This window comes from Ogataea philodendri (genome assembly GCF_020536065.1).
Source record: "Ogataea philodendri strain CBS6075 chromosome Unknown scaffold1, whole genome shotgun sequence".
Lineage (NCBI taxonomy): Eukaryota > Fungi > Ascomycota > Pichiomycetes > Pichiales > Pichiaceae > Ogataea > Ogataea philodendri.
Genome location: NW_025763889.1, coordinates 505,371 through 527,982, shown reverse-complemented (window position 1 = coordinate 527,982; position 22,612 = coordinate 505,371). Strand labels below are relative to the sequence as shown.

Below are 22,612 nucleotides of genomic sequence, written 5' to 3'. Positions count from 1 at the left end.
GATGAATTGGATATTTGGTTGAACTATTAGGGTGAGAAAAGGGGGGGTCTGCTTTTTATAACTGAATAAACCGATATTTCGAAATTGGCTTATTTTCAGAAAAGAAATTAACCTCTGTGCGTCAAATCTGTCACTCCAGAGTCGATCGATGCTCACAAACGATTTTCTAGTTTGACTCGAAAACAGTTATTAGGAAGATAGCAATATTTAACGATGGGTTTGGCCGAGGTATTCGACGTCCCTCAATGCACGGAACTCATACTTCACAAACTATTTCATGCAATGCACATGCAGAGTCGCAATTGGCATACTAAAATTACGCATATATTCTTTTTCCAACCTGTCAAAACTCAGAGGAGGCACAGCCCAAGAGTCGGCACGGCGAAAGCAAAAGGCCGGGACTATAGCGACTTCATGCATCCCTGAATATGCTTGAGTTTCACCTAAGGCTTTGTGGTCGAATTGGTATTCAATTCTTGGCACCCGATGTGTGATTGTCCAATCACGCAAGTCCCTTGGCCAAGCTACGGGGTAGCGCAAAAAGAAACCTTGCCGTCCCGGGCCTTGTAGCTAACGCTCGGGAATTTTCCATTTGCAGTGCACGTGCAGGTAGCTATCTGAAACAGCAAGATAGGGCGTCAATCTTGTCTTCCCCGGTTTGGTTAAAAAACCGACTTTCCCGTTCTTTGCCGATATGCAGTGTTCTGGGCGTCGATCGGCTTGGCTGCGGTCGACGCAAAAGAAAAAAAAGTTAGCCAGGGAAAAATAACAATCATAATAAACATCGCGCTTTGTTGATCTTTTGCGCTATGTCGGTCGCAGAAAACCTTCAGTCATCCATCTCGTCGCTCGAGAACTCCATCAACTTCCTCAACTGCGCGATCGATCCGCTCAGGCAGGTCACCGACGATGTGGACAGATTCAAAGTTGTTCTCCGCACAAAGGCTGTGTTCGATGTAATCCCTGAAGCAGCCGTGCAAAAACGCACAAATTCGGTCAATTCGCTGGTCGAGCCTCGTCTAAACAAAGATCACGAGTTGCTGCGCGAAATAATGTCGGACCTTGCACGCAAACAAGACCGTTTGTACAAACAGGTCGGCCCGTTGGAAAAGAAGTTGCAACGCGTCAGATCTCAGCACGGAGCCTCGCTCAAGGTGCAAAAAGTCGCAGGTACGCGTGAGGAAATAGCCCGTCTCAACAGTTTGCGTGCAAAGAAGCTTAAACTGGCGTCGAGATCAGTTTGAGGTTTTGCAGCAGCTTCGCCACCGTCTTCTCCAAACTGTCCAGCTTGATGCTGATCGACAGCAACATTGGATCGCTCGTCACCACGTCGCATGTTTCCAAGATCGTCACCGCAACCGGGTGGTCCGTGTTGTCCACGTAAGTGACGCTTTCTTCCAGGTACTTGGTGGACATCTTGAGCACCGTGGAGCACGACGGATCGCTGTCTGTGTTGAACATGGACTTGAGAAACCCAGGCGATTCGGTATTGGTTTTTTTTCTTGACTCCGTCAGTTTGCGGTACTCGTCCACGAGGATGGTGGAGATCGACCGCGAGCGATCTTGCGAGATCTTGGCTCGCACATGGTCCGCGAACGACGTTCTTTTTTGCACGTCTATAATCAGGTCCCAAGGCTTATGTGTGATGGGTTTGACGATCTTGAGGTCGATCGAGATGTCGCTGTTGCTGATCACCAAGTCGAGTGAGACGTTCTCGGGCAGCTCGGGCTCGAACACGCTCGCTGGCAGTCGGTACTTGGGGAACATGTATGCGTCTCTTGGTACCAACAGAGATTGTTTAGCGAAATCGATCTGTTTGTGCAGCGACGCCAAGATGCTCAACAACACAGCCGGCTGTGTGTCCTGCTGTGCCTGGATTTTGTTGATGGTGTTTATAGCGTTGTAAATGAGGTCGTGACAATCAAGCAACTGTCGTAGAATCAGTGTTGAGCTGGGTTTCATCTTTAAATGGAGGATTTTGCCCAGATGTTTGGACTTTATCGATACATTGAGTCCGGTGACTCTAAAATTCGACCGAGACACCACACCTTTGAGCGTTTCTGAGTTGTGCGACGACAAGGGGAACTTGAACTCGTCCATGTTATTTTCGTCGATCTGCGCCAAACACGACGCCAGACTCTCCTTGATGCTGGGCAGCTGTGGCCGGATCACCTCTGCCACTAGCCACGCCTGCTCTTTGGCCGCGTCAGCGCGTAATTCCTCGGACGGAATAAAGATTTGTGTAGACATGAGAGAAAAATATTAATTAAATTGTTTTTTCATGAATATTCCTCATGATCTGGCTTCGGCGCTTTTGAACCAGCCAATCAACTACATTTTGCCCAAACAGGACAGTAAGTGTTTTTCAGCAAGATGACTAACGATAAGTTGTGCCGTTTAGTGGCCCGTTCGAGGTCCGTTTGGTCGAACCGTTGCACGCGTCTTCACAAGGGACAAGTTCGATAGACCAGCAGTTGATCTCCGAGTTCCGGGTCTCTGACCAATTGAAGAACATCACGTTTAAGAAACCGGCTTTGCGCCTTTCCAAACATACATACGAGCCAAAACCCCCGACCAATCCGTTGGAAGCCCACATTCTCCAGTCGATGCCCTCGAAGCGCGCGTGGACAAAGCCCGATCTCAAGGTGAAACGGATCAAGATTGACAACTCTGCCGTTGATCTCGACTCCAAGGCCCTCAACGTGCACGAGATTCCTGCCGCGGTTGAACAGGACCTGCCGGTAGTGCACATCGACTCCGAAAGCTTGCACGAGGATGCCAGAAACACGTTTGTGGCCGTGGTGACAAACCCGTTCGTTCTGGACTTGGAAACACTCACAACGCTCGAGATTGCTATGAACCGGCTGTGGTACTCGAAACTGCTGCGACAGATGGACTCGAAACTGCTCATCACTCTGGCCGACGCCTGTGTGCGGTCGATCGACTTCCAGTTTGTGGACAACACCGACGCCGAGCTCGAGGCAGCCCTGGTGCCGTCAAAATGCGCAATTCTCCTCCTGATTGTGCTCACAAGCGCCCACACAGACAGACAGCTGTATCTGGAGACGTACCTGACGTCTGTGCTGGAGTTCGTCTATTCTGTCACGGACGCACTTGCTACCGAGAGCCAGCACTCGGAAACTTTCATCAAGCACCAGATCAAGATCCTGGACCTGCTTGCCCGCTACGCCAAGTGGAACAACATGGAGGACTCCATAGCCACCAAGCTGGAGTATCACACGCTCAAACTCTGTTTTGACGGGGCCAGTCGGTCGGTGTTCCACGATAAACTCCGCGTGGCAGCTTCCAACGTTATCTATGAGATATTCAACAGAAACCCGGACCAGCGCGTGTTCCTGCTCAACGAGATCGTCAACAGCTTCGACACGTTGCCGGCCAACAAGTCGCACGCGCGGCACTACCATCTCGCGCGCGGGTTCAGCGTCCAGCTCGTCACCATGCTGCTGGTGCGTCTGGTGCAGTCGTTCACCATCTGCTACGAGTTTGACGACGCGTACTGGAAAGTGAGCGGCAAGAAACGCCAAGATCTGAACGCAGCCGTGTACGAGTTTGTTGACGCTGCGGACGAGGAGCTGTCGCGGCTGTGCAATCAGATCGCTTCGCTGCTGGTCACGCGAGTCACCACCAACTACGATGCCACGGGGAAACGTGTTTTAGAAAACTTCATCGAGGATCTTCTTGCCATGCTCGAGTACCCAGAGTACTCTGGCTGCGAGACGTTGTTGGAGTCGTTTCTGTACACACTGATGTTTGTTTTCAGTTCCGACAACTACTCCGGTCCCGTCGAGGCGTTTGCTCTGGAACTCATGGGCATGATCGGGTCCAAGATTCTTTCGTTGCGCGGAGACTACCAGCCTGTGCGGTTTGGGCCCGAGATGACTGTGGCCGAGTTCGACTCCCTTGTGGGCCAGTACCTTGCCGTATGGCACTCTCTCAAGATCCACGGGGCCTTTTTTGCGTTCAAGTTTTTCGTCAAGGTCCATGCTCTTGCCAAGACAGCCTCGAAAAAACTGCTTGCACGGTGCCAAGAGACAGAGTTTTCTCTGCTTCAGCTCATCTACCACAAGATCCCGTTCCCTACGGTGTCCGCCAGCACAGACTACCGTGCGGTGCTGGCTTCGCAGAACCTGTTCTCGCACTACGACGGGTTCCTCAACCTCATTGTCAACTCGTTGGACCACCCAAAAACGAAATCCCGAAACCGCGCCATCAAGAACCTGTCGCTGCTCATTTCGTGCGAGCCTTCGCTGGTGACGCTGCCGAAAATCAAACAGTCTCTCGCCGTTCGTCTGGTGGAACAGTACGCGTCTGTGCGCGACTCGATCATCGAGCTGCTCTCCAACAACATCGCACAGCACCCAGAACTTGTCGCCGACTTCTACGTCTCTGCGTGCGACAGAATCGCAGACCCCAGCATGGCCGTCCGCAAAAAGGCCATTGCACTCGCCAAAATCATGTACCAGAACTCTGACTCGCTCGACGTGCACGTGACCGTCTGCGAAAAACTGCTCCGCAGACAGGACGACGAGGAGGACGCTGTTATTGATCTTGCGGTGTCGTGCTTGAACGAGCTGTTGTTTGCGCCCCATGGCCGTCTTCTGGACAAACTCGAGGTGATGGTACAGCTGGTGGCCAAGTCAGAAAAGAACTGGACGTATTTCGAACGGTTCTTTAGAGAAAAGATAGTCCACAATTTCAGTGCTGATCCGGCGCTCGAGAAGTCTATCGCAACGATCGTCAAGACCGTCCTCGAGTACGTCACCAACGAGGTACACTCCGACCGCGAACGAGTCCAGAAAATGACCGGATTGCTCGCCGTGTTTGTCAAGTGCGACGGCAACCTGCTTTCTCAGGACCAGCTCGTGTCTTTGCAACCATACATCACCGACGACAGCTCTACAGGAAGCTCGTTGTGCTACAACATCTTGCAAATATTCCATTACACTCTGCCAAAGACCAAATTGTTGAAGAAATCCTTCATCAACCAGTGCCAGACGTCGCTGTTGGCACGGCTCACCAAGTTCAACGCTCACGAGCTCGAAGAGGCCATGCCGTGTCTGTGGCTTCTGTCAGTCATGAAAAAAGACACAGAGAAACTCGCCCGTGCGTGCATCTCGTCGCTCACGCTGCTCAGACCGTATCTGGCCAAAATTAGAGACCATCAGTACGAGCCAGACCCGAAGGTGTTCAGACTGCTGTTTCTCCTGGGAAACTTAGGCCGACACTCTCATCTCGACAGCCACTCCACCCTGTTTGCTGCGTCGAAACTCGGCTTCAAAGACACAGACACGGTCTCTGGGTTCATCATCAGACACATCACCATGTTCTGCAACAACGAGTTGGACGTGGGGTCGCAACGAGTGGCCATCAAGAACCTGCTCAACGTGTGCATCACCCACCCACGCTACTTTATGAGCGAGCGCATTCTGGGCGTAATGGACTCGGTCTTTGAAACCAACGACCTCGATCTCCAAGACATAGTCATCAACACTCTGTCCACGTTCTTGGAGCTGCAGGACCGTGAGGCGCTGTTGAAAAACGGTCTGGACTTCAAAGACTCCAAGACAACCAAATTGAACGTCAAGGTGTTCCATGGAGAGTCCGCAGAGTACGTCAACGATGGAATCTGCTCGTCTCTTGTCCAGAGATACCTCCACCATGTTTTGAAGAACTGTCTTATTGACGAGTCTGACCATTCGCTGCGGGCAGTCACTTTCTTGAAACTCGTGGTCAATCTTGGCTTTGCCAACCCGAAACTGTGCATTCCAACGATCGTTGCACTTGAGTCGTCCCAAATTCCAGTTGTTCGGTCTATAGCTCTGTCGATGCACGAACAGCTGTTCGAGAAGTATGAGTCGCTGATCGAAACAGGATATATGGAAGGACTGCGTCTCGCGTTCGACTACCGCTCGAGACTGTCTCCGAGCCTGTTGGAAGAGAAAACTTTGTTGAGATGTTTGTTCAGCGTGTTGGAAGGTAGCAAAGGAGCAGCCAAACGGTTTTTGAAGCTGCTGCTGAAGTCACTTGCCAACTTCAAAACTCCAAACCCGCTCTTCGTCGGATACATTGCTATCAACCTTGCAGCTGTCAACTTCAAAATACAAGACCATGTGTTGTTGCTGGTTTCGGGACTGGATTCGATCATCGACAATGAAGGTACAGAGATCTCAGATAAAATGTCAGAGGAAGATGATTGGGACTCGCTTGCCGCCCCAGCAAGAGCTGTTCTTTCGCTGATTAGACTGAAACAGGTGCTAATCACGAACTATAACGTTTCAGACGATAAACTCGCTAATTATCAAGAAACGTCTCGAGACTTCAAAGGACCAATAGCGCGCGTTGATACTGTTCCATTGGAGCTACAAGACCTCGACTTGGAACAGCACAAAAACTCAAGATATTCCTTCAAGTTGTGCAACAAGCTGCTTCAGTTCATTGAGACTTAGATTCCTTGCAAGAACTTGTCTTCAAAGTCGGATCTTCGTGAAATGTACTGTTTGAGCACTGCCTTTTTCAAATAGATCAATTGGCCCTCATTTCCCAGATCTTTGAGTAACTCTGGTTGACACGAATACAGGTTGGATAGTTCTCTCAAAATAGTGAACTGTTCCTTCATGTCCTCTGTATCTGGATAGTTGTCGAATATAGAAATATAATGAATCACGTCTTGAGTAAGCACCAAGGAACCGATCGAGTTGACACGGAAACGAGTGAAATGGTTGATCAGTAACACCAGCAAGTTTGCCAGAATACGTTTCATAACATCCAGTTTCAAAGAAGGGTTGAAGCTTAGGTAAGTGTACAGCGACTTGAACAGCTGATCCACAAACTTAAGCATCTTGTCGCATGTTTCAGTTCTATCGTTTGTGGTTTGAATGGCAGGTTGGAAATCGTCGGCCGATTGGCCGTTAAGGATGTGTTTCATGTTGCGCTCGATCAACTCCAATAGCTCGTCAACAATAATGTTCAATCCTAGCTCCACGTCCTGGAGATACGAGTTGAACATGACACTTAATCGGTTTTTAATCTCTGAGGATAAAATCAACGGATAAAAGAAGCGTTTGATCACAATTGATAGCAGATACACTTGAACGGAAATCAAGTTGATCTGTTCCAAGAATTTCAGGTTGATTTCACTCGAACCAAAGAACGAGGAAAGTTTTTGTTGCTGGACCAGGATACCGTTGTAGTAGAGATTTTCGAGCTCAACGGCCAAATACGATTGGCCGTAGTTGACAATGAGAATGTCGAACAATTCCAAAGTGCATTCGTTGATTTTTGATGGGATCAGCTCGATCGCACGAGTCAGAGACTCCACCACACATTTCAGAATTCTCTCGGCAATAACCAACGACATCTCAGACCCGTCGCCGAGATCAGGGTCCAATTGGTCCACTGGTGCCTTGAAGTTTGTATCTGTTCCATTTATAAGCTTTGTTCTGGTGAATCTACCTCTAAGTGACGACGTCCTCTCCATGTTTTTAATGAACTTGGAAATAGAGGTGAATTTCTTGGACTTTTTGTAGGACAGCAGTCTCCGTGTAGAGTTTTCTCGTTGAGGAGTGTCTGCAAAGACGTCCTGGTCGTATTCCCCAGGAACGGTGCCATTTGTGTCCTTCGAATGCATGATCTTGTTCTCCAACAAGTGCTTGTTCACGATTTTCTCGTTCTTTTGCTCGAACCGAGCGGTGAATGCACCAATCAGATCGGCTAAATTCTCTTTCTCTAGGTTGAAGTAGGCGTCTTTATCGACAAATTGATGGAACAACGAGGATTGGTACTTGTCGAGCTCCACACTGATATCTATGCCTTTGTCTCCAAAATAGGTCTTTAGTCGCTGTGTCATTTGGAAAGCGTTTGTGTTCAAGAGATGGAGAATCCGCAAGCTGGCGAGACGCGAGTACGAAGAGGAAACGCGCATCAGAAGCTGGACTCTGTTGCGAAGCAGGTCGTTGTAGAACCGGTCCACGAAAGCAACTATCACGTCCTTAGTGTACTCGAGGAAAATCTGTCGAATAGCGTCGTACTCGGCCTTCGTGAGAACGTCTTCAATTGCGTCCAACATGGCTTTGGTGATTCCGTCAAGACTGCCCTGTGTGAATTCGGGATCGCTCATTTTCTGCCAATAGTTGGCGTCAACGTTGAGTTCGGTTGTCTGGAACTCATTGAAGATCGGATGTTTGTTGATGTAGAACTGTTTCAAGTTTTCACCGTCGTTGAACAGAAATAGCAAATGCGAAAGTTCCTGGAGACGTCTATAATTTTTGGAATGATCCAGCTCGTGGAATTCGTTCAACAGGTCGATCTCGAACCGATTGCAGTACTCCTGGATCAGCTGGTGGGTCAGTTTTGCGTTAGGCAGCTCGTTGCTCGATATTTTCGACGACAGCTCCAACAGCCGGTTCAAAGTCGACGCCTTTCTGTCTCTTGTCATTTTTGCCAATTCTGCAGGGGCCTGTTTCTTTGTGTAGAACTCGTTGTAGCATTTTGTCAAGAAGATCAAGGTGACGGTATTCTCCTTCAGATTGTTTGTCTGTGTGAGCTTGTCTCCAAGCGGCTTGATGTCGGCGTTGATCTGCGAAACTTGGGAGTCCAGCTGGACAAATCTGGTGTTGAGTTTGTTGGCCTTTGGGGCGAGTTTCAACACGTTGGAATAATGATCTGTCTGCTTGACTTCGGCGATCTTCTCAAACTTGGACTTCTTAGAAAGACAATCTTCGCTCAGTTTGTTCAATTCTTTTAAACACGCCTCAAAAGTGCGAATGTAGGGTTTGGGGTCTAGCTGATCAACGGCCTGGGCTCCGTCATAACCGGCCCGTTCAGAGAGCTTTGATGCCAGATACTCGACAAAATCCTGGATGGTCATTCCATCCAGGAAATTGTCTAGTGTCAAGAGCTGCTTTGTCTTTTCATCCAGTTGGAATAAAGACGCCATTGGTTGATTGTCTTGTTTATAAATACAGCGACGCAAAAGAACGTTTTTCAAGACCCACGCCGATCGACGCTGTTTAGTCCGTTTCGGTAATATGTAATTTTTTTTTCCCACACTGCTACAAAACAATTACGTAGCAGGAAAAAAATAAAAATACTAGTTAGTAATCTCGTGGCCTTTTAGTCTTTTCAACAAGATTGCAACTTAAACAACATTCCATGCGGGGCCCGGTGGTAGACCGGCTTTTGACCCCTGGTGACGAGATTGGGGTCAAACGCTTGAAGATCCAAACAGGCCATACGGCGAGAGACTCGCTGACTCATCTGAGCAGTCTGTGTGTTGTCATACTTCAGGAGGGTTTCCACACGGGAGCAAGTCTCAAGAGCTATGTTAGTGAGGTTTTGAGACGGTCTCGCAGTAACTTGTCTGTTCTGCGTGTGACAACATACTATTTATTACAAGTTAATGGTCTACGACAAAACAACAGATACCTACATTCGGGTACCGACTCTGTGAGCTGTCCAAAGAGATGTTTTTTGACGTGTTTGATTCTGGCCTCCAAGTACTTGCAGGACCAGAATTACACGCTCAAGACATGGAGCAAAATCACAGGGTTGGGTATAGACGAACTAAAGACTAATGAAACCAAGATGTTGGAGCTACTAAAATACAAGCTCCACATCAATGAAAAAGAATACGACAGATTGAGCAAGTTTACGAACAAGTGCGAGGACATGTTATGTGTCAATAGGGATGTCAGTTTGTTGACTCCACCGTCATCTCCTCGCGAATGGCGAGACGACGACCTTCCTGGCTGGCGTGCGACGCAATATCCGGACTCCACTATCAGTGTCGAGACACGGACCAAGCTGGCGCGCGCCATCGAGCAGTTTGTCGAGTTTCCTGCTACGAAACATCACGATGACGACACTTTTTAATGCCCTCGCTAATCGAAGATATAACGAGCTATTTAATGATTTGGTACATAATCACTAATGCCACAAATTCTATCGCTGCGTAGCCAAGCGCTGGCAAAAGACGAACTTTGTACTTGCAAGTTCTGTCGCGGAAACTCCATAGCAGCCACAGACCGTTCACCGTGGCAAATAGCACATATGTAATGATGTCTTTAAATGGAGGCTGAATGTAGCACAGAGAATATTGTAGACCTTTCTCACCAACCGTGTCTCTGATGCTCAAAAGCTCCACCGCGGGATACTTTATCCCCATTGCCATCGAAATGGACTTGACGGTGACCTCCACGCTCTTCCCCGTTGGGTATTCGTGTGTGATTTCGCAGTAGTCGTGGTCGTCGCCAGCAAAGATCACGTCTGGCCGCACAAGCCGCAAAATCTCTTTCGACAGCCCGCTGTCCACCACCGTCTGGTACTGGTACCCCTTCACGATCGGGAACGTGCCTCCTTCTCTGTTTGGTCCGCAAGTTTGCGTCACCGGGTCTCTATACAGGGGCACGTGACCAAAAAGCACACGCGGGCGCAGTTTGGGTTCCTTGGCGATCGAGTCCAGGAACTCGCGAGCGTCTTTGGAGACCGTTTCGTCCTCCTTGTTTGAGAGCGAGATGGTGTCGAGAAAAATCAGGTCGTGTCCGTTTCTGGTGATAACCTGATTGGGTTTGCCGAAGCTCGTTTCAAATCGGTGCAAAGCAGCAAATTTGACTCCTTCGGCCCAGCCGATGTCGTGGTTGCCAGGAACAAGGGTGTAGCTCTCTGTTCCATTCAGATGGAAGATGTTGTTGAACCGGTCGAGCTGATGTTTGTAGTACTCGTCCGAGCTGGACCGGCCGTTGTCGGTCATGTCTCCGAGAAAGATCACCGAATCAGGCCGTAGATGGGCCATCAGAGCCTGGAAATTGCGCCGCATGTAGTCGTCCACGGTCATTTGCGAAAGTTTCAACAGAAACTCAGGCCGCCCTGGATACGTGTGGTTATCTATCAATTGTGGGTCGGCGATCAAAAGCGCTTTATAATCTTGCTTGGACCCTGGGAACTCGCATCTCATCACGTTCAGCAGCACACTCACTCGTAGAAACCAGTAAAACAGCATAAACCACACTGCCAGGAAACCTCCCACTGATTTCCAAGACACGTTGGGTGGTCGGAAGTGTAGAATCCCTGGTAATCGGAATCTCATTGAAAATAACCTGGAATTTCCTTTTCGCTTAGTGTGTTTTTTTTCAAATATCCAGATTCGATGGGAAATATTTTATGCTGCTAGTGTTAATCTGTGTCATCACTCTATTCTTGGCGGTTCCGCAATTGGTTTCCAATCTCCGCGACATTGGATCTGTCGCGCTCGAGAACCAGTCGTCCATTAGCGCGACCAAGAAACAGGGCGAGTCCGCGATCTACCGGTCTGTTGACGTTCCCCATGGACTCCCCCTAACGTCTGGCTTACGGCTGCAGGCTGGGTACAAGTTGCGCGACGGGATCTTGCGCGACATCTGGTACTATGCGTTGAAGAAGAACACGGTGGTGAGGCTGGGCGAGGTGACGCGCTCGATCCGGCAGATCAACAGCATGATCCACCTGGTGGCTAGGAGACTCGACCGGCTCGGAGTTAGTGGCCGTGTGGGTCTTGATTGCGAGTCGGACGATGCGAATGGTCTGCTGGTGCTTTTTGCGTGCTTTTTCGTGAGCGATAGAACCGTGGTAGTCGGACATGGGGCCCCAGACCTCGCCATTCTGTTCACCAGGAACCCTGCAAAGAACCAGGACAAGTCGCTCAAGGTGGTGGATCTGGCAGATCCCGACTTCTTTGACCACAATGTCGCCGAGTCCTCGAGTTTCGACTACGACCCGCTCAAAGATCACACGCGGTTCAACAACCAACCGTATAGCGAATTTTCAAACGGCGTGGAGTACCGGTATTTCCAGCGGAGCTTCGTTTCGTCTGTCGCGTCGCAATTGATGTCCTTGTCGACACAGTTCTCCTGGACACCGAAAGACCGGCTCTGGATTGTGGCCGGAAACAGAAACAACGCTCTTGTCAAACTTCTGTGTGGAATAATGACGGGAGTGGAATCTGTTACACTCAGCAGATCTCTCACGATCGAGTCGCTGGTGGAATCCAAAACAACAATTCTTTCGGCACCAGATAACTCGTTCAAGTCGTTGATTGACTACAAGCCTTCCTTCGTCAAGTCTCTGATCCTCGGAAGAGCAGAGTTCCTTAATGCTCAAGGAATCTTTAATTCGTGGGGAAAGGCATGGCCCTTGAGCTTGCGTTTGGTTTATATCCAAGACTTTAATCACACATCGATCCAGCTCAACAAACTGAAAAGTATCCTTGGCTCCAGAATCATCAAGGAAACAGATATCCCTGGATCTCTGGGCCCTATACTGAAGTCCAACTTGTTCGAATACAGACTGACCAACCTGAACCAACTCGGTGTGGCCTCAAACTCGGTGGAACTCAAGTCCAAAAACGGACAACTTTACGCGCGCGGATTCATCCTTAGCAAGTACGACAACATCCAAGTGGACGAAGAAATGTGGCTCAACACTAAAGTGGGTGGATTTTTCGCTACAGATGGCTGTTTTTACAAACGCTAATTATAAACCCTTTTGATGGTGTCGGTCCACTCCTTCTCGACAAATATCTCGTCGTTGTCGTAAGCAACGATCTTGTTGTGCAGATAGAAATTGTCCTTATCGGAGGTCATAGTGGCCCTAGTATCCATTCTGACGTTCCAATTGTCCTCCTTTCTGCCCATCCAATAGTCGTACTGACACTCGTTGTATGCCGACAATGGGTCATTCTCCTTGATCTTCCAGGTGTTGACATTGCACGCGCCGTTATAGATTCCCGAAAGCTCGTTGAACTCTGGAAGAGTGACTTCCCCGTCGTCTGCAATATCTTTTATGATCCACTCGTACGTGGTGCAATCGTACGTGATGGTCTTGGTTCTGGAGTCTGGTTTGTCGACTTGGGTCTTGATCTTGCGGACAATGGAAGGAGTGCCAAAGTCTGGTGATTGGACGACTGCCGCTTCGTCAACCTGTGGAAGCCACAATTTTCCACCTGTGAGAGTCAACGTTGGAGTTTCTGGACTTGGCCAAGCCTGTGGCCAGTCCACGGAGGACAGCGCAAGTCTCAGCTTGTGGCCTTTTTCGATCTTGACTCCGACAACGTCCAAGTTGAGCTCGATGGTGTACTTTTCGCCGACTTGCAAGTACTCAGGGTGTTCGTGCGACTTGTGGTGGGTCAAGTTCAATTGTCCCCACGAAAGCAGAACGTTCTCTTTTCCAGGATACAGATCAACAAGTCTGGCGCTCAAGTTGGCCAATTTCTTGTCGGAAGACAGGGTGACGGTCAATTTAGGCTCGCCCAGAAGCTCCAGTGACTCTGTAAGCTCCTCGGTGTCGAAACACAGACATCTAGCGTCTTCGGACTTTTGGTCTGACGGGAAGTCCCCAGGGTACCCAAATGGACACCATGTTCCTCTGAATAGACCGTGAGATTCGACTCCGCTAAAGGAGTAGTTGATCTCTGCCGGAGCTGCGACAACCAACTCATTATTTGCACCCAAAGACAGCTCCATGCCTTTCTTGAACTTGACGTCATTAGTGGACACCCAGTGGCCGTTTCTGTAGTCGTAGGAGTCCTCGATTCCAACTGGGTCTTGCATGTAGGCGGTCATCCGTGGCAACTCGATCTCTCCTTCATCATGCAACCATTTCTTGAACCATTTCAGAGATAATTGTTGGTAGCCGATCTTCGGACCAGGAGTGGCCATTTCCGGGTACTCATGGACCCAAGGACCAACAATACCACACGACTGTGGATGAGGAAGCTTGTCAACCATACGGAAGACAGGAGTGGTGTACCCGTCTTTCCATCCACCAATCAACATCACGGGAATATCCACCTGGTTATAGTCTTCACAAATAGAGCCGTGTTTCCAGTACTCGTCTCTGGTTTGGTGTTCGAGCCAATGTTTCACCATTGGAGCCACCTCGATTCTCTGCTTCCAATTCTCTTTCCAGCTATCGCCAACGACCCGAGGGTCCTGAGGACGTGGAGCATAGGCGGCCATAGTAGACCCCCACCAGAGCATGTTTGAGGCAAACACACACCCTCCGCGGTAATGGACGTCGTCGGAGTATCTATCGTCGGTTGACATCAATGAGATAACGGCTTTTAAAGCAGGGTGTCTTCTTGCAGCCACCTGAAGACCGTTAAAACCACCCCAGGACTTTCCAAACATGCCTATTTTACCATTGGACCACTTCTGTTTAACAATGTAGTCAAAGGCGTCCAAAGCGTCGTCCTGCTCCAGCTTGAGATACTCGTCAGTTAACACTCCGTCGGAACTAGCCGATCCACGCATATCAATTCTCAACGAGGCCAATCCGTTTCCAGCATAGTAAGGGTGTCTGATAGAGTCTCTCTGGATAGTCACGTCCGTTCGGTATGGAATGTATTCCACCAAAGTGCCGACTTTGAGATCACCTTCCCAAGCATCTTTAGGAATCCATAGGTGTCCCTTCAAAATAGCTCCGTCTCTCACGGGAATGTCAATGTTTCTCAAGTAAAGGTACTTGAATGGAAGCGACTCAGGCTCCAAAACGGTGATCTGCTCACGCTTGGACGATTTCACGTTGAAAGCCATGTTGTAGAAGATATGGAGAAAGTTTTTTCTTGATAAGGAACTTTTTCACTTATCGGGAAATTAGCACCAAACTGGGCATGCTCGGTGCAAATGCTGTTTTAGGCAGCGGGTGGTTTAGAAGCGAGTATGTGAATGGTTCTTATCGGTTAGGGTCCTGTTGGATACGGAACACGTCGAATATGCTGCCTAATGCAGTCGATAAGCAGAGTATTGGAGATTTTCCGAGGAGATGAAGTTAAACTGAGAAAAATAGTTCATCTAGGTACTCTTTTTGCGTGTCGTAACCCCCCACTGCCTCAAACCTGATCAATTCCCGTCTCACATAACCGTTGCACGCCCCCTTCGATTCACCCCTGCTACCATTTAAAAAAGTCTACGGTGCGAGGTGTCCATCTCCTTGAAAATTATTTAAGTATAAACAAAATCAGACTCGCCATTGACCGTTTGAATCCTCTAAACGTTGTGTTTCGTGTATAATTTGGCTTTTTACGCTGATTAGAGCAAAAACATAGCGAAACTCCTTTTGTCTTGCATAGTAACAGAGAATCTGCTCTCAAAATGGCTCAAGATAACTGGCAGGAGTCCTCAGATCATAACGGGCCCCAACAGTCTCTGAACGTGATTGAGATCCCTGACCTGAGTGGAATCACTCTCCAGGACACATCCATGACCAACACGTTGGGCCCAGACGTTTCTGACCAGTCCATCCCCGCTAGTTCGACTCCGGCAACCACAGATCACAACGAAGAAAACCGTACGGCCCACCATGGCTACGACGACCACGACGACGGATACGGCGCCCAGCCCATGACTTTCCGTCTGGGAAACCCTGTTTCCGAGAACAACACCCAGCCCGATGCTGTGATCGAACAGCGCAAGGCAAGTATCTCCGCCAAACAGAAACAGTCGTATCCAAACTACACATTAAACATCATGGTGAGACAGTTCACCAAATTAGCCGAACGCAAACTCAATCTGTGTCTTAACAGTGTCCCGCTCGACCAGGAACCAAACATCATTGAGCTGCTCTCCGAAGGTGTCGACCCTACCTTCGACAGAGTCATCACCTCGCTTGGTTATATCGCACGACGCAAACCAAAGTCTGTTACAGACGCAATAATGCACTGGAGACGAGGAAAATCGGAGCTCCGAGAAATGGCTCGCGCCATGCTCGAAAAGGACATGATTCAGTGGAACAACTTCAAGAGCTCGTCTGTCACGCCTACGCATAAAAAGAGCAGCTCGCGGTCGTCAAGGGCGACGCAAGATTCGCCGTCTTTAAATACAGATTCGGAAACTCTCAAGATCCTCGAGCAAAAAGTCCGCAAGTCCGAAGTCACATTCACCCAGGCAGACAGGCAGTTCACCATTAGTACGTATATCCTGTGGAGAGTGTTGATCGAGGTTGTGCGCCAAACCCCGACCCAGATTTTGATCGAAGAAACAGGTCTCGAGGAGATCATGTACAACTATCTGAAAAACATCGATCCTTACTTGGTCAGTCAGAGCATCATCCACTCGTCTAATTGGAACCTGTTGGCCGGTCTGATTGGTCAAATGTCAGATAAGTCGTTTCTTTCTGTCAGTGACCGGTTCATTGCCGATCTCGAGAAATACCCAAAAGGTTTCACCGATGGCAACTCGGTCAGCGAATCCAGCTTGAATTTGCTGATCCACGGAATGCGATATTTGCAGTTTTCCAACTCCTCGTTGGAAAGATTCGAGGAAGGTGCGGATTTCATGAAGAGTTTGGCCAAGTTCTTCCACCGCTGCGAAAACGACAACCTTCTAAACTCGTACTGCGACGTGATTAATCAGCTTCTGCTTTCACTGGCTGAAACACTAACAGCAGAAGTCAACCATCCTACGTGGGTGGACGCCATCACCTTGATTGTCTCAAAAGCCGCATTTATATCAACCACGAAATTGCCAAAGTTCTGGAAAAACTCGGCAACTTTGCTATCTACATCGGTGTCTGTCGCACCAAAAGAACTGTTTGACCAGCAGTGGCTCAAGATCGTCGACATCTACATCAAACGACTGAAACCCAAGCTGCCTACAGAGGAAAAAGTCGTCATCACCACATGTTTAGCAAGACTGATTTGGTCCTACCTGTATCGGTACTCAGACACGTTGAATGCGAAAACGAGGAACTTGGAATCCATCGCAAACCTCATGTTCCAAGGCCAGCAAAACAAAAAGCAGCAATGGATCACGCACGATGCGCTGCTCATTCAGGCAACAGTGCAAACTCTGAGAGCAATGGCATATTCGCAGCTCAACTTCACCCTTGAAAATATCATCCTGCCCATTTTGAGCTCGGCCTTCAATGGAACAAGTCTCGAAGGTATTTCGCACGAAAAAGTGGTTCTCTGCATCAGAACCTACGCCTGTATAATATCGGACTACAAATCCAGAGAAAGACCGCCGTTCCCAACAGACTATGTCATCCACTCGTCGATGGATCCAATGGAGTTCAGCAATAACGATAACAGAGAGATTTTCGATGTCAACTCTTCGAACGCCGCGGTTCACGAGGAGTTTTCCGGAATATTCATTGGACTGTTGTTTCTTCTTGATCACCAAGTTGGTTGCAAGACACTGGATGGAAATATTGCCAACGTTGGCCCAAATGGATCTACTTCAGGTTCAAACTCGAGCACTCCAACGTTGCCGATGAAACTCACGCAGTTCTACTTCCATCAGGACGGAAACCAAGCTAAGAACCTGGAATTATTCTCCACGGTGATCTCAGTGATTTCGTGGTGTTTGAGCAACAACTCGTCTCAATACAGAAGAGTCATTGAACTTTTGGTGAAGAATAGCATTCACGAGGACGAAAACGTGAGTTCCTTCTCTATTGAAACTCTCAAGATCTTAATGACCAAGAAGAACCCCAACGTCATCATGACAGTGTTTGCCAGAACTGCATTCTACCTTGACGAAAAAGCTGCCAGTTTGTTGAATCACGAGTACGTCTCGTCAACGGAGTACGTCAGATTGCTTGAGATTTACGTTGACCTTCTTCAGTGCTGGCTCGAGTATCTTGCTGAAGCTCATAAAGGCTCTTTGGAGACTCCGAACGAAATGTACAATGTGAACCATGGATTTGTTCAGGAAGAAATCCAGGAGACCAAGCCTTTTGAGGACCTGGAACTAAAGACAATCGTTACCATGATCGACGAAGTCGAGGGTAATGGTTTGTTTTTCCTTTTCAGTCACGATTTTAGAGTGCGATTCCTTGGTTCCCAGATTCTGCGGATCATTGCACAGTTTGATGAGGTTATCTACGATTTGACAAGCGACACTGCTGCTCCCAAGGAAACCGAGGAGGAGTACAAGAAAGTTCACAACAGAATGCCATCCAAGTTTGCCGCCGAGTTTGGTACGAGAATTATCCATGTTCTGGAGTCGTTAGATTTCTTTGAGTTTATCAACCCCAAGAAACCGGTTTTGAGCGAGGCAGAAAACAAGAGGTTGGCTCGGCTTCAGCATAAACAGCGGAAAGATACCATCATCCGTTTGGCTGAAAGCAATCATGGAGTTGATGCCGCTTTGTGGTTCAAGGTATTTGAGGAAGTGTTGGATGCTCTCGTTAGAAGCTGTCCTATTCAGATAGCCATTGCAAGATCGCACAGTTGTATCCGTTTGGTGCAACTCTATGACCATCTGGTGACGGTGAGTGTTGACCCGAACGCCAAAAGCGTGAGTTCGCTTATCTGGGATTACATGCTATGTCTTAAGATTGCGTGCTCGTCTTTAACATCTACGAGCGAGCAAAGATTGCACATTCCTGCGGTGTCCACACCAACTTCGACCTCGTCTCTTTACTCGCCATTGACCAAATCGCACATGAGAAAACGGTCTCAGCAGCTTTTCACAGTGCAGCACCAAAAGATCACCAGTGCTAAATCGATTTTCAAGATGACTGTCCCTTTGTTGACTGCAACAAACACCAAATTGAAAGAGGCTCTGGTGGAAGGTTTAAGTTGTTTGAACGTAAACATTTTCAAGAGTTTCCTGCAGAGTATCGAAGGCATTCTCGACAGCTGGCAGAACGGCAGGCAGTTTAGCGACGCTGATCTTCGGCTTCGTGTGGAAATCACAGGAATTCTGAACAAGGTGATTGCAAAGTTCCACAAGGTAGACACCTCGTTTGTGGACGACACTGTCGCAAAGAAGCTGCAGTTCATCTTGGAAAACAACAAGGAGTTCCTTTCTAGGCCAGAATCGCAGACGGACTTCCAGCTGCAACGACTGCGCAAGTATTTCTGCGGACTTCTGGAAAACTTCCATCTTGAGTGTCTGAAACTCGGTGAAGTTGAGAGGTGGCTTCCGTTCCAGTTCAGAAAGGAGTCGTTCGAGTTCATGGATGAATGGTGTGGATACGGAAAGAACACCACTCTGTTCAATGAACGGTACAGAAAAATGATGGAGGACATTTCCAAACGTCCCGATTATGTCACCTTACAAGCTTCTTTGGAGCTCCAAAGAAGACAGCTTCAGTACAGCACTATCAGCTGTATGGCCAATTTGTGTTCGAGTCCCATTGCAACAGAAGAAGAGTCTTTCAACATTTCGAAAGTTCTCGATTGGGTTGACTCGCTCTTCAACACTTACACCGACAAGATCATCGAGATGGCCAAGAACGCTCTTTTGCAGATTCTTGTGGTTAGCACGGGCTCTGCAGAGATTCTGGACCGAGTCACAAAGAAGTGTTATACTCACGACCCTGCCTTAGACAACTACTTTGTCACTTTGAGCGAAGCTTTTGTCAAGGGAGACGGGTTCAATAGAACAGTGCATAGACCTTTGGCTTTGGGACTTTTCGCCTGTGGGTCGGACAACATTGATGTTCGTACTGCTGCCGCCAATCTTTTGGAGTTCACAGAGATGAAGTACTATAAAACCAGCACTTGTGTCAGTTTCATTGACGGAATATGCTGTCGGTCAAGAGTCATTTACAAGAGAACGCTTTTCCAGCTGTCGACGCATTTTGCAACCACGCATCCAGAAAACAAGTACGAGATGATATCGGAGCTCACCATGTTGTTCCATGTTGTTGGATCGAGTCCAAGACGAGACATATTGGCCGTTCTGCTTCCTTGGGTGCAGATGGTGGAACTCAACTTGGAAAGAGACAATTCCAACAGACTGAATTCGCTGATGGTGCTGGCCAACTTTTCTGAAATCACTGTCAAGTTTGCTCACAAGATGCAGAACGAGGTTGAAGCGTTGTGGGTGGCTTTGGCCAATGGTGCAAACTCTTCCAACATCAAGGAGATCTACACGTTTATTGTTGAACATTCGTTAGAGATGAAGAACACGGTGATATGGGAGTGTTCGAGACAAATCATTTCTTCTCTGGCCACCATTCCAGCAGGGTTGAACTTGATTGATACTCTGATCTCCAATCTGGATCCCAAGGCAATGATCCCTGTTGAGAACGTCACTACAGAGAATCTCTCCATCGAAGACGAGGTAAGCTCCGACCACGGGTTACCATATATTGCACAGATGTCCAAGATCGTGCCTGCTGGCAATTCCACCACGACTCCTTCGTTTTCTCTGTGTGAGCTGTCAGTGATCTTTTTGGCCGATCTGCTTCTAACACCAAGCGAGAACGTGAGATCCAACCTGTCTTTGCTTCTGCATCTGTCTTTCGTTCTTCTGGACGACCAGTTACCAATAGTTCAGGATCAGGCGTGTGCCATGCTTGTGCATCTGATTCACCAGTATGGAGACGACCAGGAGGGAAATTGCAAGAAGATCACCGACTCTTTAAGAAGTCACGACCGCCAGAGAAGTTTCTGGGCACATGGTGATCTTTCTGGAGCCAAACATGGCGGCCGGATCCCAGAGACCATGAACTCGCTTGTTAGAAACGTTCTAATGGTCTTCGAGAAGAGTTATCCGGGACTCCAACAGGATTGGAGTCGTACCTCGCTTGCATGGGCCACGTCTTGCAAAGTGATGCACATTGCTGCACGTTCGTTCCAGATCTTCCGTTGTTTGATTTCCTTCTTGGACCTGGGAATGTTGAGAGACATGCTTTTATGTCTGGCAAACACTGTTTCGGACGAGAACAGCGGGATCCAGAGCTTCTCTATGCAGATTTTGATGACGCTCAATGCCATCACTGCGGAGCTGTATAGCGAACAGCTGATTGATTTCCCGCAGTTGTTCTGGTCTGTGGTGGCCTGTCTGAATACGATCCACGAGACAGAGTTTATTGAAGTTCTGTCGACTTTGTCGAAATTCATTTCCAAGATCGATTTGGACTCTGACGAGACCGTCGAGTGTCTGATTGCAACGTTCCCTCCTAACTGGGAAGGTCGATTCGAGGGTCTTCAGCCGTTGATCATGATGGGACTGAGATCTGCCGACGCTTACGAGCCGACAATTAGATTATTGGACAGACTGAATCTGCTTAAAGACAGTGCCATTATTGGGTCGGGAGATTACCGGATTTTGATGGCACTTCTGGCCAACATGCCGCGCTTTGCACACGCACAGACCACAAAACGGTTTAGCGAGGAAGTCGTCGAGGCAGCCTCTGTTGTTGGGTCGATGGCCGAACGAGCAAACATTCCTGGATTGAGTCGGATTCTGAACTCTTTGATCATGAAGAAGTTCCGGAACAAGGAGGACTTCATGAGCCAGATCGTGAGTGTGATTAAACGGCACTTCTTCCCTGAGTACTCTGCACAAGCGCTGGTGTTTTTGCTAGGTCTGTTATTCAACAAGACGTCCTGGGTGAAGCTGGAAATGCTCGATTTCTTAAAGCACATTTTCAAGGCTGTTGACCTCACAAGCAGCACGTTTGTGGGTCTGGGAGCCGATCTGGTGTCGCCATTGTTGAGACTGTTGATGACCGACTACGTTGACCTGGCTCTGGAGGTTTTGGACGAGGCAAACAGCATTTCTGCGTCGCCATTCGACAAGCACTATCTGATGATGAGTTCGGGCGACCCGAGCGTGCGCAGAGAGTACGAGAAGATCGCCACGCTGTTTGGTATTCCAGATGAGAGCGGATGGTCTGTTCCGATACCTGCAGTTAGCACGGCCCGTACCAGAAACAACATTCATTCGGTGTTCTCGACGTGTGTGGTCACCACTACCAAGGACGGCGAGGAGCCGCAAGAGGAGATTGTCGAGCCCGAGTTCAACAGGGACGACTACGTGCATTACAGTCCAGCGTGGGCGGACCAGAGACCGCATCCGGGTATCAACAGACAGCAGAGCAGTCTGCAGGACGACGAGTCCGCAGAGGACCGCAACTCGTTGAGCCACATGCTGGCCACGCTCGAAAACCTGGACTCGTTTTTCACCAAGGAAAACATGGACTTCTCGGACACCTATGGCCACCAGTACAACGGGTCTGTGGACACGCGGTCGACCACGGCCACGTCGATGGACCAGAACAACTGGTCGTTGAACCTGGACTCGCCGCAGCTGGACCAGAACATGCAGTTTGCGTCCACGCCGTCGTTCAAGACGCTCATCGCCGACACCGCACGCAGTCCGACGGAGCTGTCTGTTGCGTCGTTCCGCAACTCTGCGCGGCTGGGAAAGCGAGTCTCGTCGTTCAGCAACGTTTCTGTTCCGATGCAGCTGGCCGGCAAGTCAGGCAGCGAGTACTCGAACCACTTGCAGGACCTGTCGCCGCTCGGGTCGCCAATGGTGTCGAACCAGAGCCAGCCGGGCGAGGAGTCGGAAGGTCTTTTCCGGTTCGAGATCCTCAGACCGTCAAGCAAGGTCAAGAAGCGTCCGTCCAAGCTCAATGCGCCGCTGGTGTCTACGAGCGACCCGTCGATCCCGCTGGCAAAGCCGTCGCCAAGAACTCCGCGCACAACTCGCTCGTCCCGCACTCCTCGCAGCCCGTACACCAAAAGCATGCGGTTCAGCAGAACCTATTCGCCAGCATACAGAAAGTCTGTTCGTCTCTACGACAGCCCTACGCGCGAGAAGCAAGAGGGCCCGGAAAACCAATGATGTACCCAGTAATAACGTTAAATGTACACAGT

At 49.0% G+C, this 22,612-nt stretch overlaps 17 protein-coding genes across 17 annotated transcripts; 8 read left to right on the top strand and 9 right to left on the bottom strand.

The window, feature by feature from the left end:
* Nucleotides 1-809: 809 nt before the first annotated feature.
* Nucleotides 810-1,244, top strand: OGAPHI_002149 (uncharacterized protein; the record flags this gene model as incomplete). Its single annotated transcript, XM_046202988.1, has 1 exon — nt 810-1,244. The coding sequence occupies one exon, from the start codon at nt 810-812 to the stop codon at nt 1,242-1,244; it is 435 nt and encodes a 144-aa protein (XP_046062809.1).
* OGAPHI_002148 (uncharacterized protein) lies at nt 1,219-2,250 on the bottom strand (the record flags this gene model as incomplete). Its single annotated transcript, XM_046202987.1, has 1 exon — nt 1,219-2,250. The coding sequence occupies one exon, from the start codon at nt 2,248-2,250 to the stop codon at nt 1,219-1,221; it is 1,032 nt and encodes a 343-aa protein (XP_046062808.1).
* OGAPHI_002145 (uncharacterized protein) lies at nt 1,460-6,467 on the top strand (the record flags this gene model as incomplete). Its single annotated transcript, XM_046202983.1, has 4 exons — nt 1,460-1,486; nt 1,571-1,902; nt 1,987-2,242; nt 2,415-6,467. 4 exons carry the CDS (start codon nt 1,460-1,462, stop codon nt 6,465-6,467), a joined length of 4,668 nt encoding a protein of 1,555 aa, XP_046062805.1.
* OGAPHI_002147 (uncharacterized protein) lies at nt 2,378-4,369 on the bottom strand (the record flags this gene model as incomplete). Its single annotated transcript, XM_046202985.1, has 4 exons — nt 2,378-3,094; nt 3,189-3,579; nt 3,654-3,755; nt 4,164-4,369. 4 exons carry the CDS (start codon nt 4,367-4,369, stop codon nt 2,378-2,380), a joined length of 1,416 nt encoding a protein of 471 aa, XP_046062807.1.
* Nucleotides 5,235-6,375, bottom strand: OGAPHI_002146 (uncharacterized protein; the record flags this gene model as incomplete). Its single annotated transcript, XM_046202984.1, has 3 exons — nt 5,235-5,832; nt 5,928-6,254; nt 6,368-6,375. The coding sequence occupies 3 exons, from the start codon at nt 6,373-6,375 to the stop codon at nt 5,235-5,237; spliced, it is 933 nt and encodes a 310-aa protein (XP_046062806.1).
* Nucleotides 6,464-8,956, bottom strand: OGAPHI_002142 (uncharacterized protein; the record flags this gene model as incomplete). The annotated part of the gene is made up of 1 exon (XM_046202980.1): nt 6,464-8,956. One exon carries the CDS (start codon nt 8,954-8,956, stop codon nt 6,464-6,466), a length of 2,493 nt encoding a protein of 830 aa, XP_046062802.1.
* Nucleotides 7,260-7,547, top strand: OGAPHI_002144 (uncharacterized protein; the record flags this gene model as incomplete). The annotated part of the gene is made up of 1 exon (XM_046202982.1): nt 7,260-7,547. The coding sequence occupies one exon, from the start codon at nt 7,260-7,262 to the stop codon at nt 7,545-7,547; it is 288 nt and encodes a 95-aa protein (XP_046062804.1).
* OGAPHI_002143 (uncharacterized protein) lies at nt 7,892-8,251 on the top strand (the record flags this gene model as incomplete). Its single annotated transcript, XM_046202981.1, has 1 exon — nt 7,892-8,251. The coding sequence occupies one exon, from the start codon at nt 7,892-7,894 to the stop codon at nt 8,249-8,251; it is 360 nt and encodes a 119-aa protein (XP_046062803.1).
* Nucleotides 8,957-9,171: 215 nt separating the features above from the next.
* Nucleotides 9,172-9,891, top strand: OGAPHI_002141 (uncharacterized protein; the record flags this gene model as incomplete). Its single annotated transcript, XM_046202979.1, has 1 exon — nt 9,172-9,891. The coding sequence occupies one exon, from the start codon at nt 9,172-9,174 to the stop codon at nt 9,889-9,891; it is 720 nt and encodes a 239-aa protein (XP_046062801.1).
* Nucleotides 9,892-9,919: 28 nt separating this feature from the next.
* On the bottom strand, nt 9,920-10,972 carry OGAPHI_002140 (uncharacterized protein; the record flags this gene model as incomplete). Its single annotated transcript, XM_046202978.1, has 1 exon — nt 9,920-10,972. The coding sequence occupies one exon, from the start codon at nt 10,970-10,972 to the stop codon at nt 9,920-9,922; it is 1,053 nt and encodes a 350-aa protein (XP_046062800.1).
* On the top strand, nt 10,146-13,431 carry OGAPHI_002139 (uncharacterized protein; the record flags this gene model as incomplete). Its single annotated transcript, XM_046202977.1, has 6 exons — nt 10,146-10,231; nt 10,319-10,394; nt 10,529-10,797; nt 11,160-12,434; nt 12,503-12,695; nt 12,775-13,431. 6 exons carry the CDS (start codon nt 10,146-10,148, stop codon nt 13,429-13,431), a joined length of 2,556 nt encoding a protein of 851 aa, XP_046062799.1.
* Nucleotides 12,522-14,585, bottom strand: OGAPHI_002138 (uncharacterized protein; the record flags this gene model as incomplete). The annotated part of the gene is made up of 1 exon (XM_046202976.1): nt 12,522-14,585. The coding sequence occupies one exon, from the start codon at nt 14,583-14,585 to the stop codon at nt 12,522-12,524; it is 2,064 nt and encodes a 687-aa protein (XP_046062798.1).
* A 558-nt stretch (nt 14,586-15,143) lies between these two features.
* OGAPHI_002137 (uncharacterized protein) lies at nt 15,144-16,585 on the top strand (the record flags this gene model as incomplete). The annotated part of the gene is made up of 2 exons (XM_046202974.1): nt 15,144-16,381; nt 16,489-16,585. The coding sequence occupies 2 exons, from the start codon at nt 15,144-15,146 to the stop codon at nt 16,583-16,585; spliced, it is 1,335 nt and encodes a 444-aa protein (XP_046062797.1).
* A 175-nt stretch (nt 16,586-16,760) lies between these two features.
* On the top strand, nt 16,761-22,580 carry OGAPHI_002133 (uncharacterized protein; the record flags this gene model as incomplete). Its single annotated transcript, XM_046202970.1, has 1 exon — nt 16,761-22,580. One exon carries the CDS (start codon nt 16,761-16,763, stop codon nt 22,578-22,580), a length of 5,820 nt encoding a protein of 1,939 aa, XP_046062793.1.
* Nucleotides 18,570-18,881, bottom strand: OGAPHI_002136 (uncharacterized protein; the record flags this gene model as incomplete). Its single annotated transcript, XM_046202973.1, has 1 exon — nt 18,570-18,881. One exon carries the CDS (start codon nt 18,879-18,881, stop codon nt 18,570-18,572), a length of 312 nt encoding a protein of 103 aa, XP_046062796.1.
* Nucleotides 20,495-21,674, bottom strand: OGAPHI_002135 (uncharacterized protein; the record flags this gene model as incomplete). Its single annotated transcript, XM_046202972.1, has 2 exons — nt 20,495-20,907; nt 21,659-21,674. The coding sequence occupies 2 exons, from the start codon at nt 21,672-21,674 to the stop codon at nt 20,495-20,497; spliced, it is 429 nt and encodes a 142-aa protein (XP_046062795.1).
* Nucleotides 21,944-22,483, bottom strand: OGAPHI_002134 (uncharacterized protein; the record flags this gene model as incomplete). The annotated part of the gene is made up of 1 exon (XM_046202971.1): nt 21,944-22,483. The coding sequence occupies one exon, from the start codon at nt 22,481-22,483 to the stop codon at nt 21,944-21,946; it is 540 nt and encodes a 179-aa protein (XP_046062794.1).
* Nucleotides 22,581-22,612: the final 32 nt, after the last annotated feature.